Consider the following 18,526-nt stretch of genomic DNA (forward strand, 5'->3'; position numbering starts at 1 on the left):
CACCCAGGTTTTTGGGCGGACATCCCCCACTGAGGACATTCTCCGAGGACCTGGGATGCCTGGGGAGAAGCAAAATGACTGCTGGATGCCATGGAAGCCCGTGGGACAGGCTGGACACAGGGCCACCTCCCTGCTTGAGCTGGAAAGAGCCAAGAACCCCCAGGGGATTTCAGAAGGTTAGCCCAGGAGCAGGGAGGCAAGGGTGGGACCCTCTGGGGACCCTCCCTTCAGGAACAGGCTTCATGTGAGAACAGTGAAGTAAGATGTACGATCTCAGATTCTGTCTTCACTTAACGCTTGGATATATTGTTCACCACGAACTCCGGGGCACCCATTCTGACTTTTCAAAATACTGCAGTAACTAGACTTCTCTGGTTGTCCAGGGGTTAGGGTTCCGAGCTTCCAACGCCGGACACAACTGCAGCTACTTAGCACAGCACAGCACAGTGTCCATCTTGGGGACTGAGTCCTGCCTCACTCTCCTCACCCTAATCCCTAATCCCTGCTCTGGGCCACTCCCTCCCCTCCTTGCAGTGGGGCCCAGCAATCAGGCCACACGACACTTTCATCCTCTGCTCTGCTCTATGAGCTTTTTATTCCTGGGATAGCATTTGGGACCGGACGTGGGGGAGAGAACTCAGATTCCCTGGTGGCAGGAGTCGTCGTGGTCAGCGCGGGGGTCTAGACTTCCCAGTGCACGCAGGGGCTGGTGGAGGCAGTGAAGCAGTGTGGAAGGGGCCCAGGCTGGTCTCCAAGTGCGGGTCAAGGCATGAGTCCCGAAGCCCCTGTGAGAGGCCTAGGGGGGCAGAGGGCAGTACGCTGCTCTCAGCGGCCCTGGGCCTGGAGCCTCTGCATCTGCAGAATCTGACTCAGAATTCGCTGCACGTCTTCATCCATCTGACCCTGAGGAGTGGGGAGGGTGGGAGCAGAGGGAGCCTGGGCATTCTCTCCCACCACCCCACCCAGTTTCTTTATCCCCCTCCCTCCCTGTCCCTTGCTCCTCTTCCCTCCACCAGCCTCCCATTGTACAGATAGGGAAACTAAGGCCCAGAGAGCAGCAGTAGTGCCCCCAAAGCCAGTGAGCTCACCTGAATGGCGTAGAGGAGGTGGCTCCTGTACAAGGCCACCACAGCACTGTGGTCCCTGGCAGCCTCCTGTGGGTGTAGGGGAGGGGAGCTCAGAAAAGCAGGACCCCCTCCAAGCTATGCCAAAAAGCCCCCTTTGCACCGAGCCCCTGTTTTGATGGCACGCAACAGCATGGCAGTGCTGCTTGCTAAAATACTGAACTACTTTCCTCCATGTGCACTGCCTGCCTGCCCGTCACCGTCCAGGGACCTTGTGCCCAACGAGCAGGCGAGGCTCACCTCTAGCTGCTCCCGCAGAGCCTTCACTTGGTCACGGAGGGCTTCCACCTCCAAAGAGTCTGGGCCCCCCGGCTGGTCCTTCAGCGCCTCCTTAAGACTGAAGACCTCCTTGGAGAGCTCTGTGATCTGGGGTGAGGGTGGGAGAGTCAGCCAGCACCTGAGCCTGGGGTGGGGACCTGGGGACCTCTCCCGGGCAGCAGGAAGAGCCTCGGACTTCACAGAACCCTCCCTGCAGGCTAAGTCCAGCCCATTAGCTAAGAATGGTTTTCACAGGTTAAATCGTCAGAAGGTGGTCTGCTGCTGCTGCTAAGTCACTTCAGTCATATCCGACTCTGTGCGACCCCATAGACATCAGCCCACCAGACTCCCCCACCTCTGAGATTCTCCAGGCAAGAACACTGGAGTGGGTTGCCATTTCCTTCTTCAATGCATGAAAGTGAAAAGTGAAAATGAAGTCGCTCTCTTAGTGACCCCATGGACCACAGCCTACCAAGCTCCTCCACCCATGGGATTTTCCAGGCAAGAGTACTGGAGTGGGGTGCCATTGCCTTCTCCGAGAAGGTGGTCTAGGGGCTAAGAATCTGTGCTCCCAGTGCAGGGGGCCGGGGTTCCACCCCTGGTTGGGGAAGTAGATCTGACATGCTGCGACATGCCGCAACCGAAGCTTCACGCTGCTTAGCTGCAGGCTGCAAGATCAATGATCCCTGGTGACACAACTAAGACCAGGCACAGCCAAATAAATAAACGTGATCAGTCGCTCAGTCATGTCCAACTCTTTGTGACCCCATGGACTGTAACCTAACAGGCTCTTCTGTCCATGGAATTCTCCAGGCAAGAAAACTGGAGCAGGTTGCCATCGCCTCCTCCAGATGATCTTCCTGGCCCAGGGATCAAGCCCAGGTCTCCAACATTGTAGGCAGATTCTTTACTGTCTGAGCCACCAGGGAAGCCCAATAAATAAATATTTTTAAAAAATCATCAGGGCAGGGGGAGGAAATCAAAAGAAGAATTATATTTTCTGACACATGAAAATTATACCAAATTCACAACTCCATGGTCATATGTAAATTTTTATTTATATGTGGCCACGCCCATTCGATGCCAAGTCTATGGCCCCTCTTCAGTGGCAGAGCTGAGTATCGTGGCAAGGCAGGGCCAAAATCAGTGACCATCTGGCCCTCTGCAGAAATAGTGCACAGATCTTGGGAGTCTCCAGAAGGTGAAAGTGGAGACAGACAGAACAAGGGGGACAAAAGCAGCCTATCCTGGTGGGGCTGGGTTACTTGGGCCAGGGTTTGGGTCTTTCTCTCCCCTTGCCTAGTGGGAGATCTTGGGAATATGACCTAACCACTTGAAATCTGTTTCCTCATCTGTAAGGTAAGGAGAATCATCGTTCTCAACTTTATAGGTTGCTGTGACTCTGAACAGAGATTAATTTTAAGCTGTGCTGGCAAACAGCAGGCACTCAATGCATGCTGGGCTTTGTTGTTACTTCCGTGGATCAGAGGTTCTCAATCAGGGGTGATCCTATCTCCAGGGGATGCCAGGCGATATCTGGAGGCATCTGTTTGTCAGGACTGGGGGGTCTCCTTGTATCAAGTGGGCAGGGACCAGGGATGCTGCTCCACACCCTGCAATACCCAGAATGGTCCCCCACAGAGAATAACCTAGCCCCTGGGACTTCCTTGGTGGTCCAGCGGGTAAGTCTCTGAGCTCCCAGTGCTGGGGGCCTGGTTTCGATCCCAGGTCAGGGAATTAGATCCCACATTCTGCAACCAAATCCCACGTGCAGTAATGAAAATCGAAGATCTTGTGTGCAGCAACTAAGGCCTGGTGCAGCCAAATAAATATTTTTCAAAAAGAAGAATGGCCTATCCCTAAATGTCACTAGTGCTGAGAGGGAAGGACCTTGCTATAAATAAACCATAATCCTTATCACAACTTTATCTTCAGTTTACAAAGGTAGAAACTGGGGCTCAGAGAGGTTGAGTGACTTGCCCAGGGACACACAGCAGGTTGTAGCCGGGTGACTGTGTGCAAAGGCACCTGGGGCTCCTGTCCACTGTCTCGAGGTGTGCTGTGTGACTCTGAGCCCCTCAGTTCACCTCTGGGAGCCTGTTTGCTCATCTGGAAAATTGGATGACTTCCCAAGACCCATTCAGCTGGGACATCCTTAGATTCCTTCCAATGTCTGTTGAGTGGGAGACCTCCCGGCAGAGCACAAGGAAAGGGAACCCACCTTCTTGTCCTTCTCCTTGGCCCTCTCCAGGGCCTCCTGGGCACGGCTCTGGGCCTGGCGTGCCCGCTCGGCCTCAGCTCGTAGCCCCCGAAGCTGCTGCTCAGCCAGGGCCAGCTGGGCTTCAGCCGCATGTCGCTCACTCTTCATGAACAGTGCCTCCCGCTGCACCTGCAGCCCAAGCCCACATGTGACTGTGAGGACATTTGGACCCCAAAGAAGCCTGGACCAAAATGATCCTACCCTTCCACAGAAATCTTGGGACATTCAAGGCCATTTGATGTCAAGGAATTTGGTTCAGGGGTCCTGGATTCCTGTAGGCACTAGAAACATTCTGACTCTGCCAAGCTGTGGGTCCTTAGACAAGTGACATGAGCTTTCTGTTCCTCAGTCTGCTCATACATAAAAGGAGGATAATAAAAATCCCCATGTCACAGGGTGGTTGTGAGGATAAAATGAGCAAATACTTGGAAGACACTTGGAACGGTGGTTGGTATACAATAAGTGTTGTGTTTGAGTTTGTGATGTTGTCACTATTATTATTAAAATTATATAATGAATGTTATTGTTATTATCTTTATTGTATCATAACTAACGTTTTATTCTCTGCCAGTGTGAAAGTGTGTAGATTTCTTACAAAAATGAAGGAAAAACAGAAGAATCTGGATGAAAAGTCAACAAATGTCCAAAAATTGTGACTGCATTTTTACAAAAATATCAAGGTTGGAACAGTGTTAGATTTGCAAAAATTGAGCCTGGGTGGATCGTTGGGCTTTATAGAAATAAAGCTCCAGGAAAAATGGATAATAATTAGATGTTTCACTTAGTATAGACTGGCTACACAATAACAACTAAAAAACAAAATAGAAAAACTAAGTTCAAATCAATTTACCCCCAAAATAAGTAGTCAAGAGAGAAGGTAAAATTTGGAAAATAAGTATGAAGATGGGCATACTTAAAGTTGGATCATGAATTCTAAAAAAGAGATCAAGCTTTACTGGTTTAAAACAACATGATCTTGGAAATTCCCTGGCAGTCCAGTGGTTAGGACTCTGTGCTTCCAAAGCAGGGGGCCTGGGTTTGATCCCTCATTGGGGAACTAAGATCCCTGCAAGCGGCACAGCCAAAAACAAAAAACAAAAAAAAACCCAAAAGAGTATACTATTGGAAAAAAATAATCCTGGCTGCAATTATTTATCACTTGTACCATCACTGTCCTAAGTGTTTTACAGAAATTAAACCATTTAATTTTCATGTGAGGATTAAGAATTATTATCAGCTCCATTACACAGATGAGTAAGCAGACATATGGAGAGAAAAATGCCTTCCTGATGACAATTAATAATTGTGGCTTTTTATTCCCACATCTGTTTGAAAAAAAATTGCTTTTTTTTTTTTTAATTTGGTTTGGTTTGCCTGTGTGTATGTTTAAGGGAAGAGACGGAGTCAAAAGATACACCTTCAGGGCCTGAAAGGTAGTCTCTTGGTTTGAAAGAAAATCAGCACAAAAAGCTACTGGGTTCAAAATAATTGGATCAAAACTCCTTATACAAAACATCCTCCTATTTGGGGGTTGAAGCATCAAAAATGATTTAAGATAAAACGACAATCTCAAAACAGCTGGCTAAACAAAAAACAAAACAGGGTCAGTTTGACCAACAGAGAAAATGAATAAAGGAAAAAATATCAGAGTAAAAAGCCCAATTCACTGCTTACCAAAAGATGGTGAATATTAATTCCTACCTCACACCACACCCACAGTTAGAAACATAGCATAAATGTGGTTGGGAAATTAAAATAAAAAGATGCTGGAAGAAGGCACATAAAAACATTTTCACTGGGACTTCCCTGGCGGTCCAGTGGTTTAAGAGTCCAAGCTTCCACCGCAGGGGGAACTGGGTTCAATCCCTGGCCAGAGAACCAAGATCCCACATGCCCCAGGGTGCAGAAAAACAAACAAATAAAAACCAAAACAAACAAAATGAAACTTCACCATAAACAACAAGGTCCTATCTATAGCACAGGGAACTATATATTCAATAGCCTGTGAGAAACCATAATAGAAAAGAATATGAAAAAGAATACATACACGCACAACTGAGCCACTCTGCTGCACGGCAGAAATTAACACAGCATTGTAAATCAACTACACTTCAAAAGATGAATTTTTGAAAATATCTTCCCGATCGTGGGATATGCAGAGGTTTAACAAACAGACCTCCAAACCTGCTAACCATCAGAAAACAAATGAGGGGTCAAAATAAGACAAAATGTTTTAAAAACAGAAAACACCAGTTGAAACACCGGGGAGGTCAGAATGGCTGCAGGGTTAATGGTCCACCAGCATGGTCAAGTTTCTGCTGGACTGAAACCAATGGGGTCGAAACCTCGCCTGGCTGTGGGATCCAAACAGACCACCAAGCAGCTGCCCAGTGTGCCCAGTGGGGATTCCCCCAGGCTCACCTGGAAGACCTCGGCGCTGGTCTTCTCGTGGCGTCGCCCCAGCTCCTCCAGCTGCCCTTGCAACCGGGCCACGTCGGCCTGCAGGGCGCCCACGATGCGCTCGTGCTCCAGGCGGGCCATGCTGCCCACCCGCTCTCGCTCCAGCTCTGCGCGCAGCCGGGCGGCCTCCTTGCCCGCGGCCACCACCTCCTGCTCCAGGCAAGCCGCCCGGCCCCGCAGCTCCAGGGCCTCTTCCTGCAGCCGGTGGTGCTCGGAGGCCGGCACGGCCGACTGGCGGAGCGCCTCGGAGGCCGCCCGCAGCTCTGCCAGGCCCCGCCGGGCCTCCTCGCAGGCCGCGGACAGCTCCGCGGCCCGGGCCTCGGCCGCGTCCCGCGCCTGGCCCAGCTCGGCGGCCGCGGCCCGCTGCTGCTCCCCTGTGGCCGTGGCCGCGACCAGCTGCTCCCGCAGCGCCTCCAGCTCCCGGCTCAGCTCTAGCCGCGCCTCCTCCCGCCGGGCCAGTTCTGCCCGCAGGCCCCGGGCCTCCTCCTCGGCCAGCAGCCGGCCAGCCCGGGCCTCGTCCAGCCGGGCCGAGGCCGCCTCCAGCTCCCGGAGACGGCAGTCCCGGTCCCGGAGGTCCTCGCGGGCCTGTTCCAGGGCGGCCCGCAGCTGGCCTGTGTCCCCATCTCTGACCCGGCTAGCCCCGTCGCCCTCAGCCTCCCGCACCCGCTCCCGCAGGCGGCCCGCCTCCGCTTCGGCAGCCTCGCACTTGCCGTGGGCCGCCTCCAGCTCCGCGGCCGCCTCCCGCTCGCGCTGCCTAAGCGCCTGCTCCAAGCAGCGGATCCTGGTCTCTAGCTCTGTCTGCAGCTTTTCTGAGGCCTCTGCAGCACCCGGGTGCAGGATGGGGCCTGTGAGGGCCCTCGGGATCCCACGCCCCACTCCCGTGGCTTCTGTGCCTGTGAGCTCTTCTTCCACTGCACCTACCCCATTGGGCTTCGTTTCTGGCTCTTCTGTTTTACTGGTGGTCTCTGCTCTTGTGGCCTTGGGTTCTGGGTTTCCTCCTCCTTCTAGACTTTTCATTTCTGTAACCTCAGCTCCTGTGGCCTTTGTTTCCAAGGGCTGGGCTCCCACACCCTCTGTTTCCGAGGCCTCCGTGTCCGTGGGCTTTGTTTCTGTGGCCTCGGCCATCGTGGACACCACTTCCAAGCTCTGTAACAAGGCTTCCGTGGTTTCTACTCCTGCACCCTCCTCGTCTGTGGTCTCGACTCCATTCACTCTGATTTCCGGAGCTGCAGTGCCGTTAAGCTCTATTTCCAGTGGCCCATTTCTGAAGGTCTTGGTTCCCAGACCTTTGCCCTCCCTAGAGGCTGCCTCCTCTTCTGTGAGGGCCTCCCGGGCTTCCTGCTGCTCCAGTGCCTGCAGGGCTTTGGCGTGCTGCCTGCGGAGCTGGTCAAACTCAGCCTGGAGAGCGTCATAGAGCTCCAGAGGAATGACCTCAGCCGGACCGTCTGCCTCCATCTCGTCCTTCTCAAAGTGCTCCAGGATCTGGTGGGGACAGGAGAACCGAGGAAGAGTGGAAGTGGCCGTGGTGGGTGTGGGGGGTCGCAGGGCAGCCACACAACTTTCCCTGTCCACAGAGCTAGCCACGTGCCCACCCAAACCCCCGGGGAAACAGCCCCTTGGGTCCTCAGACTTGCCCCCACCCCTCCCTCCTGGAAACCTTCTCCATCAGCTCCTGGTTTCCCCACCTGGACTTTCTCCATCAGCTCCTGGTTCTGTCTGGTGAGCATGGCCACCTGCTCCTGCAGCGAAGCCAAGAGCTCCTGGGCCGACAGGCTTAGCTGCTTGGAGAGCAGCACCTCAGCCCCTGGCAGGGAACACAGACTCAGGCCCCAGAGTTCCAGTCACAAGGAATGGGAGTTGGGGGTCTGGAGCTGTGAGTCAGGGGCCCCGGGGCAGGCACGCTTCTAGGAATGGCATAAACTGTGAGTGTCCGCTAGGCTCCCTCCCAACTTCAACCTCTCTCCATGCCTGTGGGTTAAAGCTGTGACAACTGGGGCCCCAGACATGGTGGGGGGTGGAGGTGGGCAGGGGGAAGGCAGGTGGGGTCTCACCTGGGAATTCAGGTAGCTCACCCTCCTCATCCTGCAGGGTGGCCACATCATAGCTGGTGTTCTCCCGCTCATTCTAGGGGCGGGGGAAAACAGATTCAACTTGAGGTCCTGCCCTCCCTCCAGCCTCCATGTCTCCCCCGTGAATGTGTGATCATAACCCCAATAGCGAGGGTTGTATATGCTGTCTGGTATGTGGGGCCAAGGGAGGGATGGCAGTGCATCCTTGAAAGGGTGTGTCTGGGATTCTGTGTGGGGCCACATGTGTCTGCCTGGGTGCAAGTCCCTGCAACAGTGGCTCAGGGTTTATAGGTCTGCAGTGAGCATGTATGTGCACGTGTGTGCCCTGTGGGGCGTGCACAGCGGCCCCAGCCTCTCCTGTGTGAGTTCCTGTGAGTGTGTGTGATTTTGCACTTGTAGTCTGTGGTGTGTGACTGTTTTGTATTTGTGTATGTGTATGTATGATTGTGTACCTGTATCTGTTTGCTTTATTTGAGAAATATTTGTGTGAATACATGAATTTGTGAATGTGTTGCCTAGGTATGTGATTGAATGAGAAGTATCTGTTGTGTGTGCCCAAGTATTTGTTGTGTGGGTGAGATGGCATATTCGCAGATGTGTTTGTTGTGTTTGCCTGTCGCATGTATAAGACCTCATATACATAAATGTTGTCCATCTCTGCATGTACATGAGTATGGGTGACTGCAGATTTCTGAAAGTGTTCATTATGTGTACGTGTGTTTGTTATCTATACGTCCCTATGTTTGTACGTTTGTCTGTTCTGTGTTTGCATGTGTGTGAGACTATCTGTATTAGTGTGGTTATCATGCAGCTGCCGCAGAAGAAATACCCCACCTCCTGGTGGCCCCACCCCTGCCTTCCTCCCCATTGGGCCCACCTCCAGAAGGGACAGCCTGCTCTGCAAACTCTCCACCTCCCGGCCCAAGCTCTCCTTCTCCTCCTGCTTCTCAGCCAGCAGCTGCTGTAGCTCTTGGACCTGCAGGGAGGGAGTGGTGGTCTCAGTGGCCCTCCAGGAGAAAACACCAGGCAGCTGGGGGTCCACTTCCTCCCACCTTCCACCCTACCTGTCTCTCCAGGCTGTGGAGGGAGCTGGCCTCTGCCTCTGGCAGCTGACAGAAGAAGTGGGGACTGGGCTTAGATCTGGGCTGGGGGCCCTACCCGGCCCACCTCCTGCTCAGTGACCTTCCATCCCCACCACAGATGTCCTCTGGCCTATTTTGTGCCAGACCCCCTTTGGAGCCACTAACTCATTCATTCATGCATGCATTCACTTATTACCATTATTTTTGGTTGTGTAGTATGGCATTTGGGATCTTAGTTCCCCAACCAGGGATCAAATCCATGCTCCCTGCAGTGGCAGCACAGAGCCTTAGACACTGGACCACCAGGGAACTCCTGTCTCCTTCATTTATTCATTCACTCACTCACTCAAATATTCATCATCCAATACTTACTAGGCAGTTATGGTGAGTGAGGCACCATCAACCAAGCCTGCCCTTGTGGGTTCACAGGCCAATGAGTAAATATGAATACAATGTATAGTATATCTAATAGCAGTGCTTTGAATGAAAACAAAGGGGACTGATAAGTGAATGGGGGTGTTAAAATTTTAAATAAGTTGGGTAGGGGAGGTGCATTTGAGCAAAGACCTATAGGAGGGGCGAGAAGGAATCATACGGACAGCTGGGAGAAGGTGTTCCCGGCAGAGGGCACAGTGTACAGAGGACCAGGCCTGGTATGTTGGAGGAAGAGCCAGGAGGCTTGTGTGGCTGGAGCAGAGTGAGTGGGTGGGGAGAGAGGGAGGAGGGCGAAGGCAGGGAGGGGAGTATCCCCCTAGAATGGCACCCACCCCAGGCTTAGCCCCAGGCCCGTGTCTCTGCTGCCCCCCACCTCCTGCTTTCTTCGTTCCTGGTGCTGCTCTAGGCCCCGGATCTTCTGTAGCAGGCGGCCCCTTTCCTGTCGCAGCCGCACGATCTCCTCGTAGGCATCCTGGTCATCCTGTGCTCCCCACCCCACCACCTTCAATGAGGCCCAAGGACTGCGTCCTCCCATACCTGAGCCAGAACTTTCTCCCCGTGCTACCTAGAGGCAACACCCCCCCCCCAACTCTTCCCCACGGCCAGGGCATCTCTCACCGGCACTGGGATATTGGTGGGGGGTTGAGGTGCCTTCCGCTTCTTGGGGGCCCCTTGCTTGTCATGGCTGGACACAGAATTCTGGGGATAGGGGTAGATGGGGGATATGGGCGACATGCCAGCCTCCCACCCAAATAAACCAACACAGCCCACTGTGTGGCACTAGCCCCAACTCTGCCCTCGCTTCCTGGGTGATCTTGCGTGAATCCGTGCCTCTCTGGCCCTCACTTATCCCAGCATAGAAAGGGATAAGACCACATCCCCTGAGAGTTCCAGATCTTATGCTTTACCCTCTGTCCCTTTTTGCACCCTGGTACTTTCCCCAGCGAGACCCTACTGTTTAAAATCCTTTCCCTGTGGAGCTGAAAACCTGTAGGACTGAGAGAAAGAGGCCAGACTTGCCTCCTTCCCTGACCACACCAGCCCTTATCAATCTCATTCCCTCTACCATCCCGCCCCAGCTCTCTGATCTGGGCCCCTGCCCCCAGTATTCTCAGAGTCCTGGTGGTTATGTTATGGATATTGCTGCCGCTTGGTGGCAGCATACCCTAAAGGTGTGTGCTAAGTCACTTCAGTTGTGTCCGATTCTTTGCAACCCTATGGACTGCAGCCTGCCAGGCTCCTCTGTCCATGGGATTTCTCCAGGCAAGAATACTGGAGTGGGTTGCCATCCCTCCAGGGGGATCTTCCCAACCCAGGGATCGAACCCACTCCTCTTACATCCCCTGCAAAGGCAGACGGGTTCTTTACCACTAGCGCCACCTGGGAAGTCCACCCTAAAGGTAGCACTCTTCCAAAGAGGTCCTTCGAAGTATTAACCCCAAGTCAAGGGTCCATCTCTTCCTTCTCTTCTCAGGGAGCTTGGGTCAAGGGGAAAGGCAGTGTGTGCAGGGGTGTGTGGGGGTGGGGGGGTGGGGACTCACTCAATGCTTAGGGATCCATACCTGAGACGATGCCTCGCCCGAATCATCCTCTGCGAGAGCAGGGGAGAGAGGGAAGCAGGGTCAGGCACTGTGTCAGGGACTCCCTTCCTAGCCCTAGGAAGGGCATTTGTTAGCCCAGGGAACTTGAGGGATCTCCCAATCCCCCCCCCAGAATCAGGACTTTTAAGGTAGGAACTAACCATTTTGACAAAATGCTCATAGGAAGGGCCTTGCAACTCTCAAAAAGAGAGAACAATAGCATCTCCAGAATGGGGAGATTGGGAGGGCCAATTCTTAGGGAAGGCAAAGATCCAAGAATAAGATGCCCCAGGAACACAGAGTTGACCCCTAGACTACTCTAAAAGCTCTGGGGCGCCTTGAAACTACCCCGAGCAGTGTGAGGGCAGCAACAAAACCTCCTATAATATGAACAGGGATACCTTGAAACTATCCACAGGAGGAAGCGAGAGAAAGGAGAGGCAAGAGACTACCTAGTGGAGGGAAGGGGGTGCTTGAAACTGTTACGAGGTGGGGTTTGCATACCGCTGGGTGGTGAGGGGCGCTGGGCTGCCTCCTGTAGGAGGTGCAAGATGAGCTTGTCCCCTGCCAGGGTGCCGTAGTGAGCAGCATCCTGGCCCAGCGCATCTGTGATGCCCGGCTGGGCGCCGCCCTGCAGCAGCACCTCCACTGTTTCGGGGCTGGCTCCCTCACAGGCCAGCATCAGGGCCGTCCTACCAGAAAAGGAGGCTGCTGAGGGGGCGAGGATATGTTCAAACCTCCACACCCTCCTCAACACCCAGGCTGGGTTGAGAGAGGAAGACACACTAGATCTCACACCCAGAGAGGTTAAGAGACTTGCCCAAGGTCACACAGCACACAGTGACCTGGCTGGGAGGGGAGAGGCTCACCTGCCTTGAAGGTCCTGGTCATTCGCTGCAGCCCCTTGCTGCAGGAGGAGGCGGCACAGATCCGTGTGGCACATCTGAGCTGCAATGATGAGGGGTGTAGTACCCAGCTGAGGGAGGGGGTGGGGAGAGCATGAGACAGGACAAGACATGAGAGACTGACTCTGGGAGGTTGGGAAGCCTGTGATGGGCCCCCTAAGTTCACTCCGGATCTTCACACTTTTCAAAGCGTGCCTGGGATACCTCAAATGCACTTTCCCCAAAGATTCCAGTACTTTGGCCACCTGATGCGAAGAGCCAATTAATTGGAAAACACCCCGATGCTGGGAAAGATTGAGGGCAGGAGGAATAGGGGGTGGCAGAGGATGAGATGGTTGGATGGCATCAGCCACTTAATGACATGAGTTTGAGCAAGCTCCGGGAGATAGCGAAGGACAGGGAAGCCTGGTGGGCTGCAGTCCATGGGGTCGCAGAGTCAGACACGACTGAGCAACTGAACAACAACAACAAAAGACTCCGGGGACTCACCCGATCTCGGGGATTCAGATGGGCCTTGAAGGAGCAGAGTATTTCTGAGCAGGAGATGCAGCCGCCAGCGGCTGGAGAAAGAGAGAAGGGTGGGTAGGTACGGCGAGGCTTTGATATTTTCTAGGGGCCTTCTGCTTGAGGGTGATTATTATTATTATTTTTTTGGCTGTGCTGGGTCTTCATTGCTGAGCACAGGCAGCAGCTGTGGTGCATGGACTTAGGTGCCACTCGGCATGTGGAATCTTTCTGGACCAGGGATTGACTTGTGTCCCCTACGTTGGGAGGCAGATTCTTAACCACTGGACCACCAGGTATGTCCCTGGGTGTCATTCTTATCCTTTATTTCATGAGAAACTCTCACCTCCCCCAGAAGAAGATCAGTAATAAAAATATGACTTAAATTTTACAGATGAGGAAACTGAGCCCCAACCAGCTCCCCGGTCACTCAGGGGGTTAGAGACAGCCAGAATGAGGACCCACGTTTTCTAACTCCCAACCCAAAGCTCTTTCCTCATCTTTCCACTGTGGTTCTCTCTTGCATGCGTGCATGCTCAGTTGCTTTAGTCATATCCGACTCTTTGCAACCCTGTGGACTGTAGCCCACCAGGCTCCTCTGTCCATGGGATGCTCCAGGCAAGAATACTGGAGTGGGTTGCCATGCCCTCCTCCAGGGGATCTTCCTGACCCAGGGATTGAACCTGTGCCTTTCCCGTCTCCTGCAGTGCAAGTGGATTCTTTACCACTGAGCCACTAGGGAAGCCTGTGGCTCCCTCTTAGAGTGGAATTTTTCACTGATTTTCAACTATTTATCCCTTTTTTGTTCAACCGGTATTAACTGTATATTGACTATATACCAAACCATCATACAAAGAATGTTAATTTTTTTTCTTTTTGGCCACTCCACGTGGCATGTGGGACCTTAATTCCCTGACCAGGGATCGAACTCACAACCCCTGTAGTGGAAGCTTGGAACCCTAACCACTGGACTGCCAGGGAATTCCCCAAAGAGTGTTACTGTTTACTAGAGAGATCAGACCTCTGCTGAGGTTCAGCAGGCTTATTGGGATTTGATCTGAGTTCTGAGTTCTGATGGTGAAAGGGGAAGGGCAGAGGTCACTGCATGGACATGGACCCTGAGGCAGGGAGCAGCTTGGGAGGACTTGGTCGTCAAAGAAGTAGGACAGGGTGTGTATGTCCAGAGCCTCAGAGAGGGAAGAGAAGGCTTTGTGCAAGGGAGTGCTACTGGAAATCATCAAACTTTTGGACCTCCCTGGTGGTTCAGTGATTAAAATCCCATGTTTGCACTGCAGGGGGCCCGAGTTCAATCCCTGGTCAGGGAACTAAGCTCCCACATGCCTCACCATGGCCATAAAGATAAAATAAGAAAAAAAAAGCTACAAAAAAATAAATAAACTCTATGTTATTATCTGCTGTGTGCCCAAGGGCTTATGGGATTTTGTTTGCTGTCGTAATCTCACTGTTTAGAACAGAGCCTGGCACACAGCAGACACTTGACAAATATTTATTGAATGAAAAAAACCAAGAAGCTTCCATAAAGTGAGCAAAGGCTTTGCTACCACTAGGTGGCAGCGTACTGTAACTGCAGGGAATGTTTCAACTAAATAAAACTCCAAAGCAAATGTATTTCATGTTTTCCCTTGAGAGTCATCAAGTGGAAGACATTGCCAAATGTCATGGGCCTGGTGTACAGACACTGGGCTGGGCTCTGCCTCAAGGGGTTTGGGTCTCTTCCCCTCCCTTGGAAAAGTTTGGATTTGATGATTATGAAGACCTTCAGCCTTCCTGAGGTTCCCTAGGAGTTCCTTGAAGCAATAACCCTCCAATCGTCCTCACCCAGGCCTGGCATACAGTAGGCTGTGCTTTGAGGTCAGGCTGCCTGGATCCTCCCCACTTCCTTGTTTACAGGACTCAATTCCCTTGTCCGTCCAATGGTGCTCCAGTGGCTAAGAATTTGCCTTCCAATGCAAGGGACTTGGGTTCGATCCCTGGTCGGGGAACTAAGACCCTTCATGCTGCGGAGCAACGAAGCCTGAACGCTGCAACTACTGTGAATCACAACTGGAGAAGCGTGTGCACTTCAGTGAAGGATGATGCAATGAAGACGCAGTACAGCCAAAGAAAAAAGAGAAAACGATAATGCAGAGCAAGGGGCTCCGTGAGGAAGAAGGTGGAATATGTCCCAGGCACGTCCCCAGAGCCCCAGGTAGAACAACCCCCAAGCTCAGCCTCCGGGGGCCATGGTGGCCAGGGTGAGGCTGGGCTGTACCCACCTGCATGATGCAGGGCGGTCCACCCACTGCTGTCCACTGTATCCACTGCGCAGGATGCCTGGGGGGAGGGATGGGTCATTGGAGGTGGAGCCATCCTTATTTGTTGCCTAATTTCTCTAGGAATGGCTCTTCCTTGGGCTCTGCTGTATTTCAGGCTCCTTGGCCCTTCCCCTCTCCCACCCACCCACCTGCTCTGTGGAACCCACTCCTCTTGGGCCCCCATCTTGACTCTTACGAAAATTGGTGAGGAAGAGGGATTAGCTGGGAGCCCAGGGGCAGCTGGGGGTTTGGGGAGTAGGTGGGAGCCCTGAAAGTGGCTACGGCTAAGAGAGTATCCAGAGTTTAGAGAGAAGGTGGGACTCAGGAGACATCCGCTATTCAGAGTATTTCTTGGATATGGGACATAGCTGGATACTTGGAGAGTCTCACTGTCCAGGGAGTAGCTAGGACTGAGGAGTAAAAGGGGCCAAGGAAGACCTAGGATTCGGCGTGTATCTGGGGCTTCCATGAATTGCTGGAACTCATCAGGAATAGTCAGGGCAGGGGAGTATCAGGGGGTTGGGAAGTGTTGGAGACAGGAAAAGAAATGACCTGCAGTAGTTGCTTCAAGCACTGTGGGTGCCCGTACTTAGCGGCCAGGTGGAGGGCGTTGTAACCTAAAAGGGAACATGAATATTCTAGAATGTACTAGAGCTTCAGATACTCAGGGAGCTTCTGCTGCCCCTCCACCAAACCTGTGTCAATAATTGTGATGACTCTAGCTAGTCTCCAAACCCAGGTATTCTCAAAACCCTGCTACTCCTGGGAGCAGAGACTCTCCAAGTCCCAGATGGTCTGTGTCTCAGACAATCTCATCCTAGCTACACTCCACATCTTTCCATTCCTCAAGCACTATGATCCTCAGCTGCTCCCTCTGTTCCCAGCTACTCCCCAGGTCCCCGGCTGGTCCCCAGCAACTTCCCAGAAGCCCAGCTACTCCTTAGGTCCCCAGCTACTCCCCAGTGTCTCCAGCTGCTCCCCAGGTCCCCAGCTACTTTATGTGCTGTGCTTAGTTGCTCAGTCGGGTCCAACTCTTTTAGACCCCAGGGACTGTAGCCTGCCAGGCTCCTCTGTCCATGGGGATTCTCCAGGCAAGAATACTGGAATGGGTTGCCATTCCCTCCTCCAGGAGATCTTCCCAACCCAGGGATCAAACCTGGGTCTCCCACATTGCAGGCAGATTATTCACTGTCTGAGCCACCAGGGAAACCCAAGAATACTGGAGTGGGTAGCCTATCCCTTCTCCAGGAGATCTTCCCGACCCAGGAATTGATCCGGGTCTTCTGTATTGCAGGTGGATTCATTACCAGCTGAGCTACCAGGGAAGCCCTAGCTATTCTTATTAAGCTCAACTATATCAAAGTGCCAGCTATGTCCCTATCTTTGATTACTCTGTAAATCCCCAGTACTCCATACATTCTGGCTCCTACACCTGGCTATGCCCCATGCCTCATTACTCCCTGAGCTCCTGCTACCGCTAAACCCCAGCTACTCCATGAACCTCAGATACTCCCCCCAAAAAACTATACTAGTTATACTCATGCCCTCAGATGCTCCTCAAGCTCAGACACTCCTCTGTTTCTGCTGCTTCCTCTGACTCAGCCACTACCTGAGTCCCAGCTCCCCCAATTCACAAGTTGACTCAGTCGGTCTACTGCCAACCAATCTCCATCCTTGGGTACTGCAGCCCGACATGCTCCTGTCCCCAGGGGCACTGAAGGGAACCCCCCTTTTCAGCAGGACACTGAGACCATGAAGCAGGGCGTGACTGGACCCTCAGGCTGGGCACCTGGTCAGAGTTCCTCCTCCCACCCCCAGGGCCGGTGGGTAGTACCTGCCCCGTCCGTGCTCATGGCGTTGGCGCCGTGTGCCAGCATCACCTCAAGACAGCTGGCTGCACCCCTCATGGCTGCCAGGTGGAATCTGGAGGCCAGAGGTCAGGGGTCAACTGCAGGGTGGCCACCCCTCAGCCCTCACACCCCCAGGACATGGAGACTCACGCGGACTTGCCCTCGGGGTCCAGCTTGGTGGGCACCAGCCCCTTGCGGGCGATGAGGGAGGCCACCCGTGTGGGATCGTTGTTCTCCACCGCCTGCAGCAGCCGCTCGTCACTTTTGCCCCAGTCCTGGCTCTGCGGGGCACACCCAGAGGAACGTGGGACTGGTGGACACTGTCCCTCCCCACTCCCCTGCCGGGGCTCTGGGCTCTCGCCGCTGGTCCTGGGCACTTGCCTGGCGCCTGCCTCTGGCTGCCGCTGGCTTCGGGATGGGGCAGGGGCCACAGGGCGGGCAGGAGCCGAGGTCAGTGGGGCTGAGCCGCAGCTGCCGGGGGAAGTGGTCCTGGGTGGGGGCCTGAGACAGCATACCTCCAGCCTGGGTCCTTAGCACCTGCCTCCCCAGCTGTCCTTTACCACTGCCAGCAACCGTACCATTAAACCATCCCCAGCTCAGCTCCCAGCATCTTTCCAAGAGCCTGTCCCCCAAACCTAGGTCCCTAGCCATCTCTTGGTGAAACCCGCCTTTCTAATATCACCTCACCACGTCTTCCTGAACTGCCCTCCAAAGTCTTCCCAAAGGAACCACTAAAGGTTCCTTAAATGTCCCTCACACTGTCCTCTGCCAGCTACCTTTTTTCTGCCCCTGAGACGCCAAGATTGTCCCGCAAATGTCCTAAATGCATCTTTCCCCAAATTCATCCCTCAAATGACCCCGTCAAATGTCCCCAAAATGTCCTCCCCCCAAAATCTTTCAGACGTCCTCCAAAATTGTTCTCCAAATGTCAATATTTTTTCCCCAAAAAAGGTCAAAGTATCACCCAAATTGTCCCCCTGGATGATCCCATCCAAAACTGTCCGCCCAAGTGCCCTCTAAATTCCCCTAAGTGTCCCCATCTGTCCTCAAAATTGTCTCTCCATATGTGCCATCCATCCTCCCATCTCTGTTCCCCCCTTCCGCTGTCCTCCCTGCTTCGCCCTCTCGGGTCTGCGGGTGGAGGGTCTAGGCTCTGAGCGGTCAGGGGGCGGGGCGGGGCGGGGAGGGGAGGAAGGGCCCGCGCCAGCCCCCTCCCGCGCCCCCTCCCCCGGCCCTACCGCGAAGGAGGAGGCGGCGCACAGACACAGCTGCTTCATGGCGTCCAGGGCGCCGGGCGGCCGGGCGGCCGGGCGGCCGGGCTCCGGGAGGTGACCCGGTCGGAGGGGCCAGAGGGGCCGGAGGCAGGGGCCCGCAAAGCCGGAGCTCGGCCGCCAGGCCCGCGCGGTCTAGCCAAACCAGACGCCGCCCCTCCCCCGCGCCCCGCCTGCCGCCCCCCTCCCGGCCCCTCCCCTACGGGTGGGGGAGAGCGCCAGGGAGCGGGGATGGGCTCTGGGGGAGGGGTACCGCCGAGGCCAGACCTGACCTTCTCGCCACCAGGAGGCTGAGGCAAAGGGGGCCATGCTCCCAGCATCTCCAGGGACCCGACTGCATCCGTCTCCGCCTCCTTTGAGCTGGCCGGGGAATGGGGGATGCGGGGGTCTCGGGTGACTCGGCCTGGCCCCAC

At 54.1% G+C, this 18,526-nt stretch overlaps 1 protein-coding gene across 2 annotated transcripts; it reads right to left on the minus strand.

Annotated features, from left to right (window-relative positions):
- Positions 1–563: 563 nt before the first annotated feature.
- Positions 564–18,189, minus strand: ANKRD24 (ankyrin repeat domain 24). Of its 2 annotated transcripts, none has more exons than XM_069589422.1 (20): positions 18,081–18,189; positions 16,993–17,123; positions 16,827–16,915; positions 15,545–15,609; positions 14,954–15,011; positions 12,663–12,733; positions 12,138–12,244; positions 11,775–11,960; positions 11,251–11,290; positions 10,307–10,387; positions 10,062–10,169; positions 9,236–9,280; positions 9,049–9,147; positions 8,154–8,226; positions 7,788–7,906; positions 6,064–7,584; positions 3,604–3,771; positions 1,365–1,490; positions 1,089–1,154; positions 564–903 (listed from the first exon to the last, which is right to left on the minus strand). In XM_069589422.1, exons 1-20 carry the CDS (start codon positions 18,117–18,119, stop codon positions 826–828), a joined length of 3,270 nt encoding a protein of 1,089 aa, XP_069445523.1. In that variant the 5' UTR covers positions 18,120–18,189; the 3' UTR covers positions 564–825. The 2 variants fall into 2 exon arrangements, with proteins under 2 accessions (XP_069445523.1, XP_069445521.1); XM_069589420.1 differs by lacking the exon at positions 18,081–18,189 and adding an exon at positions 17,224–17,560.
- Positions 18,190–18,526: the final 337 nt, after the last annotated feature.

The sequence above is a fragment of the Ovis canadensis genome, chromosome 5, assembly GCF_042477335.2.
Source record: "Ovis canadensis isolate MfBH-ARS-UI-01 breed Bighorn chromosome 5, ARS-UI_OviCan_v2, whole genome shotgun sequence".
Taxonomy (NCBI): Eukaryota; Metazoa; Chordata; class Mammalia; order Artiodactyla; family Bovidae; genus Ovis; species Ovis canadensis.

Coding starts and splice junctions, on each gene's coding strand:
- ANKRD24 (XM_069589420.1), bottom strand. CDS start 17,493: ATGGCTAGGGACCTAGGTTTGGGGGACAGGCTCTTGGAAAGATGCTGG. Junction 12,734..14,953: donor GACCGCCCTGCATCATGCAG/GTGGGTACAGCC, acceptor CTCTTTCTCCAG/CCGCTGGCGGCTGCATCTCC. Junction 9,148..9,235: donor TCCACAGCCTGGAGAGACAG/GTAGGGTGGAAG, acceptor CCCTCCCTGCAG/GTCCAAGAGCTACAGCAGCT.